Source organism: Oreochromis niloticus, linkage group LG7 (genome assembly GCF_001858045.2).
Source record: "Oreochromis niloticus isolate F11D_XX linkage group LG7, O_niloticus_UMD_NMBU, whole genome shotgun sequence".
Classification (NCBI taxonomy): Eukaryota; Metazoa; Chordata; class Actinopteri; order Cichliformes; family Cichlidae; genus Oreochromis; species Oreochromis niloticus.
In genome coordinates this window covers 61,001,670-61,013,106 of record NC_031972.2, presented here as the reverse complement: position 1 = coordinate 61,013,106, position 11,437 = coordinate 61,001,670, and the positions used below count along the sequence as shown (strand labels likewise).

Below are 11,437 nucleotides of genomic sequence, written 5' to 3'. Positions count from 1 at the left end.
GGATGAAAAAAGAGAGAAAAGAAGAAGGCAAGATTGGATGGAGAAATTAAGAGTGAAAAAGACCATAAACATGCAAAAACGTGGAGAGAACAGACCACAAGGAGAGATTTTTAAAAAACACCAAGCATGCAGTATACATGCAAGTTAGTTAGTAGGCAATATTACTTAATACTGGCTCTTCTCCCTCACCATGCTAATGGCTCTGGATTGCAAATGAGATGCAGAGATGACATGTTCATCTTAGCATGCTCCCAGTAGGCAGATCGACAGCCCAGCACAGTTTAAGGTGCTCTCTGTAACCTCTGCTTTCTAAATGACAGCCTGTAAAAAGACTATGGCTCCACTATTATATAATCTTATATGACAGAAGCCATATTAGAATGATCACAAAATTCAGGATCAGACTTTGGAATATTTGGCATTTTCCAAAAAGTTCAGAATTTATAGGAATATTGTATGTAGGAGTATACTGTGATCCCTGCCGTCTGCCTGTGAAGCTAGTCTTTTGTGTTTCTTTAGCACAGGGACTAGGTTGCAGCCAGAGGAAGCAGAAGACAGGGACTGACTATGTTTTTACAGGGCAGGGCAGGGCTTTGATGGTGGAGGGAGCTGCGGTCGGGTCGCCGCTCGTCCCGCGCTGACCTGTGCGATGGTCTCCGGGTCCAGGGGCTTGCCGCCGTGGTGGTGGTGGTGGTGGTGATGGGCATCGGTAAAGCCTGTGTACTGGCCCGAGGAGGTGGAACGTCGAATGGGTGGGCTCTCCATCTTCTTCAGGGACTCGTGACGACTGATATTCGTCAGACTGCTGTGGCCAGCGCGGCGCCGTCGCTCAGGGCTGTCTATGGGAACGTGGTTGCGACTTCGCAGCATGTCCCGTGGGCTGAAGTGGCCTAGAACTGGTGAGCCCATCTCTGGAGTCCCACCATGTCCACTATGACTCTGCTGGGAGGTATGCACCATGCAGTGGACATCACTGGGACGGGCAGGTGGCCGTCGAGAAGGTGGATCTGATCTTTTCCTGTGTCTGCTGCAATATAAGTACAGGAAAGAGGAAACAACAGGCAAGCATTAATTCATGACTTTACAGCGTTCCCAGGAGAAAAGCAGTTTTCCTCACCACTACTTCATCACATTAGCTGTGATTTATTCAGTAGTTTAAAGCTTCTAAAAACAGAATTAGATGCGGCATATTAGCTTTTTGAGGGAATCCTTGATGTCAAGCATCAGTTAAGGTTATTCTGGAGAGCAGGTAGATCTGTTAACCAGAGGGGCGAGGTCTGTTGTTCATCAGAGCATCAAAACAGACTCCTCCGGGGGACGCTGCAGCTGCCTTACCACACAGTTAAAACATGGAGATGGAGCTGAGTATGAATGCACTTCTATCACACATAAATCCCTTTACATTCACAGACTGCTCCATATCAACATCAGCTTCACTGAAGCATTTCTGTTACTCCGTAAAAGACCAGTAGAGGAGCGTATCCTCCTTTGTATTGCTCCAACAGGTTCAGCTCTGCTTGAGTATGACAACCACAACAGAGTCGAGGGCTGTAACGATTAATCAAAGCAGCCCATCACTTACAGTCAAGCAGCGCAGTGTCTAATTTTATTATCACTTGCTTTTTGAGTTGGTGTTACATTTATGGAAATGGGGACAACTTAAAACATGTAATACAGATAATACAGTATCTGGGTTCTAATGCAGGTCAGGTCAGCTATTAGAGTTAATCATCTTCAGTAATAACTCTTCCTCGGTCGTTTCTCCGAAACAAATGGCTTCAAGTAGAGCATTTACATCAGCCCTATGAACATGCTCTCAGACATTATCGTTAACATTTCCAGGCAGTTTTATTACTGTGATAAACAAAAAGCAGTAATGAGGATGGACAAGAGGTGGTGAATATTTTGGTGAATATAATGTGAGCTCTACCTGCAGTGCCAGAGTATCAGGTAAATCCAAACAGACCTTTGATTATGTAACACTGTGAAACCCACACACACGTCTGAATGTAAATTTATACATTCATGTGCACAATAAAAACGTATGACTGCACCAACGGCTGCTGTTGAAAGCTCACACACTAAATGTGGTCGAGTGGCGCAGACACGGTGTCTGGTGAGAAAACAACATTTTTTTTCCTTGACTGCACTGACATTTCTTGAATAGCAAAACAACTGCAGTGCCTGCTCACAAACTGCAGGTGGAGCAGTCAGCATGCGTAACACTAATCTTCCTCTGGGACAGCATGTACTACAACAGGCACCGCAACTTACTCTGCAAGCTGTCACCGCATTGACAGCTCACCCTTTGCTTATTATGGCTTTCACTAATAATGTAAGATAAATCACAAGACGCTGTACATGCCCCTCTTCATTAACACAGGAAAACAGGCCGAGTGAAGGAATTGTTCTGGTCACATCAACATGCTTCTTCTCCACTAAAGAGGCTCTAACACAGCTGTCTTGTTTACTAATGCTTACTGTGATTACCATAGAAGTCAGTCAATAACACGCTCACCAGACAGAGACCACCAAGAGGGGAAAATATCCAAAGAAAAATACATCCAGTGGTATAAATGATTCAACACTTGCTGTTTGACTGGAAAAGTAGATAGTGAGCAGGGGGAGGGTGGAGGGTAGAAGAAAGGAGAGAGAGGTGGGGATCACCTGGGAGCCAGTGACAGGAAGAGTGTGGCAGATTCTAGTTTAAGGACTATGAGGACGCTTATTAAGGCTGATGTTAAAAGGATGATTCATTCAGATACGTTCAGCTGCATACCAATACCTGCAGTGGTGTAAATGTTGCCTCTAGTATGAATCATCAACATTTCAACAGTGAAGTAGAGGGAGTGAGTATGGCTCTGAATAAAATAGCATGTGTTTGGCCAAAACCCAGTAAGAGATATTTCAAGGTCGCTTATCCTCCACCAATGAAAAGAGAAGCAGGAGACAAAATACTGGCACGCAACCAGCAGAGAGACTGCCAAAAAGACTGAGGTGTGATTGGATTTGTGTGTCTACACAGTGTGTGTGTGTGTGTGTGTGTGTGTGTGTGTGTGTGTGTGTGCGCGCACACCAATCCTCCATGTGCACGACTGAAATAGTTGTTTAATACTCATACTTTCTGACGGGAACTGTCTGGTCACTTGGGACAAAACAATGTGGCTGATGCTGAGTCCTCCACTTGCAATTAGACAAAGAGTTGAGCTTAGGAAACACAATGTCAGAGGAAGGCAGCACACTCAGGATGTGTTACTGCAGCCGTAAAACTAATGGTCTCCAACTGCCCTGTTTTAGGTAAAATGGAAACATTATGAATAATTACTATGTTAAATCACTGCAAAAAGTCATATTTGCAGTAAATTAATTACCGCAAAACAGGGGTGTCAAACGTAAGGCCTGGGGCCAGAATCGGCCCAGCAAAGACTCCAATCTGGCCCGCTGGATGACTTTGGAAAATGTGGACTTTTTATTGTATTTTCATAGATTTTACAGCTTTTCCTACTGATAAAGACCTGCCCCATGGCTATTAATACCACACCAATGACTTTAAGCCCAAAGAGTGGTGCTGACAGCTTTCTTTCTCTTGAAATAACTGTTCATTTTTCATCTATTTTTCATATACATCTCAGGGATTAGAGATGTAGTTAAACTTCTGTATATACTGGCAGAAAGGGCAATTTTGTCCACATAAGATTAAAGTGGGCTGGATGTGGATGTAAAATGAGTTTTGACATCCCTTTTTAAAAACATGGCAAGAGCATCTATCCAAATTAAAATACTGTGATTTTTTTTTTGATATTCAGAACTGCAAAATCTTTGTGGTTCCTGTTTAAGGTACTTGATAGAAATTGTTTAAAAAACCAAAAATAAAACATCAACATTGCTACCACTTTTATACCCACCTGGTGATGAAGGCTTCAGAGATCCTGGTGTCATTGGGTGAACCGATGTCTTTTCCTGAGCATTTATCCTCCCCAGCATGGCCACTGCTGGCCTCGCTGTCAGCCTTCTGACTCAGAGTGTCTGAGAAGTTGTCATCTCTGGGACACAGAGACAGTGTGACATTGAGACATGAAAAGAGCAAGAAGTGATAGACAAACCAACAGTAAAAAAAGGGACAAATCAGCAAATCAGTCAATCTTTTATATTTGTTCAGTTCTTCAGTATCAGTATTTTCTATCCGTTTCCTGAAAGTCAGCATGTATCCCCCCCCCCCCAAGGTCTACGGAGTCAGATGAGTCATAGTCCCGAACCTCTCAGCATTCTGGTGATGCGCTGTGGCGGCGACACGCACAAACACTCACACACAAACCAGCTGCATGAGTTTCAGCGAGCTGTGTCACTGGATACTCGGTACAGTTGGTGCCTGTCAGGTGGCAGTAATCAGACCTACTGAGCTGCACTGTTGCCTCTGATGGCATCATAAAACACAGTCACTTATTTAGCAAATCCACATGAACGCACAGGGTCACAGCACAGACGAGCACTCTCCAAAGCAGAGGCAGCTACCAACAAAAATTACAAACGAATTTTCACGTTAAATGTTGACAGGTGACATCTTGTGCCAAAGTACTTTCCGAAACATCTCCCTGTATGTTTTATTTTTTAACGTGGCGAGTGAAGATTGTAATCTTGCGTGCTCTTGCATTCCTCTGCCTGCTCAGTTTAAGTAGAGACCAGGATGTTACTTCCTCGGGAACAACGTGTACAGCTGTAAATTTCTGTGCTCTTTCATTAACTAAGATGACACCCCATCAGCAGTGCTCCCTCCTAGTGAATTATTGATAGGGGTCCTTTGACAGGACAACAGCAGCAGGGGAAGGAGGAAAACAGAGAGCGTGAAGGCATTCTAAATGACCGTTTTGCCAGCCAGCTACTAAGTGATTGGAGCGATTCTGTTCCAGTCCTAACGAGACAGTGACTTCAGTCCATTAGGCACCAACAGTTGCTATGGCAGAGTGTATGCTTGTTAGTGCTGAGAGCACGAGACAGTGACAGAAGGCTTGGTTAAGGACCCTGGAGATGCAGAATGCTCCACAGCTGAGCAGGGATGACAGTGGAGGACGAGACAAATGAGCCTGAAGGTCCCCTGTGTGTGACCCTATAGTAACCTGACGGCCTAGCAGCCTTTTTGTGGAGCAAAGTCAACAAGGACAAGTGTGTTGTTTAACCCACAGGGATATTTTGCTAAGGACCTTAGCTCTCAGACTCTAAGTGGATCCGGCACTAGTTAAGTAGCCTTTGGTATAATAATTAAGCAAGGAGAGGTCAGAAACTACTCGTTCCTCTTCCACCTAAAGAATTCTGTTTTAATTATATGATTAAAAATACATAAAACTTACATTTTGCCAAAGGATCCCCACACTGGTAAATTTATAAATGAATGTATTGCTTTCTATAATTCTTTACAATCACCTTCTGTTAGAGCAGGGGTGTCAAACTCAAATACACAGTGGGCCAAAATTCAAAACTGGAACAAAGTCGCGGGCTAACGTTAATATTTATTGAAATATATTTATTCCTCCAGATATAAGAATGACTCTTTTCTTATGGACTCAAACACATTTTGCTGAAAAACTGAATATGGAACAAGCAAAGCTTAATACTAAACAATATATATATTAGCTGTATAATACCAGTAGGCCAGCTCTAATAGTAATTTGGTATGGCTTCGCGGGCCAAATGTAATTAGGCTGCGGGCCAAATTTGGCCCGCGGGCCAGAGTTTGACACCTATGTGTTAGAGCATTTTTCAAGGTTTGAGGACTCTGTCACCTGTGGAACGAGTAAATGTTTTCCCTCGTCTTAGGTTTAGTCCAAAAGATGCTGGCAGTGGGTTCATATTTACTGTGCAGATAGGAAACAGTATAAATCTTCCTGTCCAGCCTGCCTCTCGCCCTGAGACAGCTCAGATAAGCTCCAGCCCAACCCCCACACCCCTGAACTGGATAAGCAGTTAAGAAAATGGATGGATGAATGTTCCCATCCATCTCTTGGGAAGAAAGTACATAAAATATATCATGAACATCTGATTATTCCTTTACAACTGCCTACAGTTTGAGGTTAGCTAGAGGTAAACTGACCAGTTAGCATTCACAAAAGATGATGCACATCTTTTGTTTGCACTCAAAACAGAAGACATTTATTGCTCTATATTTGTAATGTAGGACACTCACATGTCTTGGACTACAATGTACTGGTGTGGCACCAGGCCATCAATCCCATTGTGCCTCCCCTCCCACCAGTCTTCAGATGCCCGCTGATACAGCAGCAGGGAGGCGCCCTTCTTGAAAGACAACTCTCGAGAAGAGCGCCCGACGTAGTCAAACTTGGCAATGGCTTCAATAGGCTCACCCTCTGTCAACAGAAAGAGGATTAGTCAGGTCAAGTACATGTCAGATATAGCAAAGTCATCATGTACAGATGGTTGTTATTTCATGTGCAGACATTTCTAATGACTGATTAAAGTGCTGTAGACTGAGGAAATAAAAATGTAATTTTGGAAACAAATGCACTTACAAATACAGGCTGGCTACAATTCAAGGGAGTCTAACACCGACATGTTTGTACACGTGAATATGCAGTTGGTGCAAGTGCACATGGAGTGCAAGTAAGCTATGCCAGCTGATTCCCCCCCTCCTCCAGTTCCAGTCAATAGTAACCCAGCTTTACAACACCAGGCCAGAGCCACTATGGGCCCCGAGGAGCTTTAGCAGGACATGTATAGAAGCTTTTGAAAGGAGATCTATACGACTCAGGGGCATGTGAGTCACGGTATGGATCATCAGACTGGGGTGATTACTACTCAATAATTGTACAAATAGAGCTCTGGATCACTGACAACAGAATGTGAAACATACCATGAAAAGTAAAATACTAGCCAGTGGTCGACTGAACAATTATTATTACAGTTTATTTTAATTTACTTGTACACATTTAAATATTTGTGTTCCCCGCATACAATCCGAAGAAAACAACATCTAGAGTTGACTTTACTTTTCAAAAAAGGCACATGTCTCCAAGCCAATATGTATGCACTACAGCAACACGAGTCTAAAAATAGCTTCTTTATTCCTCCCTCGCTCCTACCTCTGCTTTCCTCCCAGCTCACTTTCTCACTTCAAGTCAGACAGGGGGTCCCTGGACAGACGTAACACGGGCTCTATATATATACACGCTGGTAGGAAGGCAACAGAGTAAATGTCTGAAACCTGTCTCAGCTGTGACAACTCATCGTGATATACTGCATCTTTCTCAGGAGTGGGAGATTAATTTCAAGATGAGAATCCCGTGTGCTAAAGAAAATATAGGCTTGATTCTGGAAAGACTTGTGGGCTCTGCATTTCTTCCAGTGTCCTATTTTATCTCATGTATTCTCATTCAGTTCATCCCACCTTTAACTTGCTACTGTCTTTGCTTCACTGGGTTGTCAGTTTTTGACGTGGCTCCAATGAAATGTGACAAGCAGGAATTTACAGTTTGAATTAATTGGACTGCACTACAGTGGACGAGGCTGTTAATAAAGCAGACGGCACAGTCGTCGGTGCAGGGGAATTCTCTTCCTTCCTCTACTTTCTTCATCCCTTTCATTCACGTCAACAAGCTGATCCTGCGATCTGTAAATGTGTATCCAAGGCACACGCGTGTGAGCGCTGCAGGGACGTGACTGCAGCTGGAAGCAGCAGGCTACAAACTCAAAATCTCAGTGCGGGTAACGGATTCCCTTTGTCATGTTGTGCAATTATAAATGAGAATTTTTCAGAACCACCTGAACTCAGTTGCACACATACATATACACACCCTCCCACACTGAGACTGGAGCTAAAGAAATGCTGAAGCATGAGAGTTGGAGGCATGTGGTCCAAGAGATAGAAACTGTCAGATGTCTTGCACACGCCAGTGGAGCGCGGCTGGTGTGGATGTTGCTTACACCAATGTTCCCACAGAGAAATGGGGCAGCAGAAGCCTGGTTTGATATGTTTTTAGGATCAATGGCACAAAAGGAGGCTTCTTTTCCCCCAGTACACATCATAATAATAACGATGTTAATAATCGCATGTTCTTGTTGTTACAAAACAAACAGCAGACACTGCAGCGAACTTGGGGGGAAAAAAAAGAAAAGAAACATGGCTCTTTATAGGAAAACTGATTACCCTCTCTGCAAAGTAAAACAATACATTCCCCTTTAACATGTACAATCCAATATCTACAATACAGCTGGCAGGTTCACTTGACATCAAGGGCATCCTGGTATATTCCTGTAACTGCCATAATCAATGAGTCACTTAGTTCATTTCTGACCTTGTGGGAAATTTACCAGCAGACACAACATTAATGTTGCCACTCTAAAAACAGTTAAGCTCCTCGCGTGACAACCATCATCTCAAATGTCACAATGCCCCAGTTTGTGCCTCCCATATGTTAACATTATTGCTGCTTCAAATAACCGTGTCCTATAGGAGAAAAACTTTAATAATTTAAGATTGATTTCAAAGCTGTCTTTGCTTAGCAGGTTAATAAAAAGCACAAAACTGTTGCAGAGATCGAGAGGAATGTGATTAGTTTTACACATACAGCACAAAAGGCTTCAGCAATCTCTTGTTTCTTTATATTTTGCTTCCAGAGAGCAACACATTATTGTCACTTTTTAAAGTGGTCTTGAGTGGTTCTCCAGGGATGAACCAGTGTTGTGTCTACACATAACTGATAACTTGGGAAAGAACCAATTTTAAATGGTATCTTTAGGCACTGTGTTACTAGTAAAACACAATTCGTTCCCTGGCTCGGAATACTATTTTTGCATCAACAAGGCGAGTTCCAAGAAGCCGTTAGCTGAAACTTGGCATTATCTCAGCATGGTGTGCAGTGTGTCCTTAAAATGTGTGAGGAAAGTGGTGGATAAAAACAGAAGTGGCAGGCCTAAAAATAAACCAGCTACAGTAGATGAACAGTATCTGAAAGTCACATCCTAAAGAAACGGAACTGCACCTTCAGTTAATTCCTCTACTGTTCTCTGAAAATTAATCGGCTGTATAGAAGCCATTCTTAAGGAAGGAAAACTGAGAGAAAAGGGTGAGGTAGGCCAAATTAGACAAGAACTAGCCTGATAATCAGTGTCAACTGGTTTGATGGGGTGACAAATGTGACATTTTTGGTTCAAATCATCGTGAGTATGTACAGAGGAGGTCAGGAATGAGGTACAACAGTGAGCCAGCATCACAAAACATGGTTCTGTCATGGTTTGAGGCTGGATTCATGGCATTATGAACGCAGAAAAGAACCATTAGATTTTGCTCCACTGTGTAATACCATGTGGAAAGCTTTCAATTGGCAGAAACTTCATTTCTCAGCATGGCAGTGATATCAAACACACTGCCAATGTAGTAAAAGCATACCTGGATAGAAAAAGACAGTGAAACATTGGGCATTGAAGGCCTCTGCAGAGGCCTGGTCTCAACTATAATGAAGCAATGTGGGATCATCTTGACAGCCATAGCCAGTATCCCTGAAGACTAAAGAAAAAAAATTAAATACAGCTTGCCTAAAATGGTTCAAGCTGTGTTCAATAAAAGTCCTCATGCCAAACACTGACCTTCAAGCTTCATTTTCTACGTTATATACTATATTTCCATTCATGGTTGTAGATGTTTCAATAAACTGTTGCATTTATTTGTCATTTTCCCAGCAAAACGTGAGTGAAATTAAGTGTGTCTCATGACTTTTGCGCAGTACTGCTTTTTAATCACGAACAAAATGTATCAGGAGCATAAAAACCTCACAATGCTGCTAAAATAAAAGTGACTACCCAGTGTCTTCTTAAAAAGAATAAGAATTTGTGCATCAAATTTAACAGGATGAGTGAAAATCTAGACCTTTTGTTGACATGAAAGAAATGGGATGACTAATATAGGATTCATCCTCTGTGCAAAACCTCAAGGCAAAAGAGATACTAGTGAGGGCCAACGTGGTAAACAGGTGGACAACCGGACCCTCTTTTGGAGATACACTTCTGTTTATTAAAACCAAGAAGCTGCTATCTTATATTTAAAAACAAAGGTAAGCATAGGAACCCAACTATTCTGGTACATCTTGGGGAGCTTTTCATGAAATAACCATCTGGGCAATCCTGGCGAAGGCTGACATTATGTCTTTCAGAAGACTGTTTGCCTCCGAAAAAATACATGAAATACATAAACTGTGGCTATACTTTCTGACTGGTCACAACTACAATATGACAAAAGTTAGATCTTGATCATCAGTTATCCACACACTTCATTTTTTCCACAAATGTTATCAGGACAGCACATTGCATTAAGACTCTGTATGTAATCAGCTTGAAATGCATCTGCTCTAACGAGTCAAGGATATTTCTCAACCCCTGTTTGCACACGAGGTGACTTTTACTCCTCTCTCGCCACCTAACTTGCATTCACTTGCTTTAAAGGCCAACACAATTTTACACATTTGGATCCTTGATAAGAAAGGAGAGAAAAATGACAACTATTTAAGTCTGGAGAAAACAAGCGAGAGTAACTAAACAGGAAACAAGCTCTGTTTTTGTGTCTGAAATCCAACTGAGGTCATAGGGATTTAAAAATAACTGATGACAATAACTTGACCACAGTTCAAGACTCTACAGGGAGGAACTCAGTCAGTGAGGACATCCTCCCAGTCTGCTTAGAGAAGCTTTTGGAACAAAACCATGGCAGCAAGGGCTTTCTGGAAAACATAATCTTCTTGTAATTACTCAAAGTTGATAGCTGCCATCTGTGTTTTACAGTAGGAATAAGTTTCCTCGTCTAATCAGATATTTCCTTTGGTTATACTTAACAGTAAGATGAGGGTCTTTATTTGGAAACAGTGATTAAAAGCTAATGTCACGAGAAGAGATCAACTATGGTTTTCAAAGTCTCTCTGTGGAGGCTGATGTCAACAGGGAGCCCCAAAACATGTAGCTTGGTGATGATGTGGAAGGATTTGGGTGATTGCTTTCAACGGAAAAAGTTTAGGAAAGTGTGTTACTAAGGTAAGACAATAAAATTAGGTTCAACAGTAGTTCAAGTGTTTTTTGCCCCGTTCTGTCTACATCTGGTCAGTTTTCTGTCAGAGTTATCTCTCACTTTTTAATGAGCTTAAAGTTTTATTGTCCTTTTCTGCTTTTTACTGTACGTTAAACAGCAAAGTCATACCACGTCTGATCTTTTGGTCTCAACTAACTCACTAAATATTTGATTTGGACATGACGAACTGGTATCCATTTCATGGAAACAAAGGACCACATGTCTGATCACACAACAGCGTCTGGCTGAAGTACTTAATGTCCTCCAGTGTCAACAACAGCCCAGCGTTTTTTCTTTTCCTTTCTCCTTCGTGTCTATAGATTTCTCTGGGACATATGGAAATGTAATTAAATGTAGACTTTATTATTTTTGAAC

General features: G+C 42.2%; 1 protein-coding gene across 6 annotated transcripts in view; it reads right to left on the bottom strand.

Moving 5' to 3' along the window:
* srgap1a (SLIT-ROBO Rho GTPase activating protein 1a) overlaps positions 1-11,437 on the bottom strand; it is a 74,811-nt gene that overhangs the window by 2,706 nt on the left and 60,668 nt on the right. For 2 of the 6 annotated variants that reach the window (XM_025908497.1, XM_025908498.1), the window contains exons 19-21: positions 6,179-6,359; positions 3,906-4,043; positions 643-1,024 (exon numbers count right to left, since the gene is read on the bottom strand). In XM_025908497.1, the coding sequence (XP_025764282.1) occupies positions 643-1,024; positions 3,906-4,043; positions 6,179-6,359 (701 nt within the window). Of the gene's footprint in view, positions 1-566; positions 1,028-3,905; positions 4,044-6,178; positions 6,360-11,437 lie in introns of all 6 variants that reach the window. The other 4 variants (XM_005471083.4, XM_005471084.4, XM_005471086.4 and 1 more) reach the window with 3 other exon arrangements.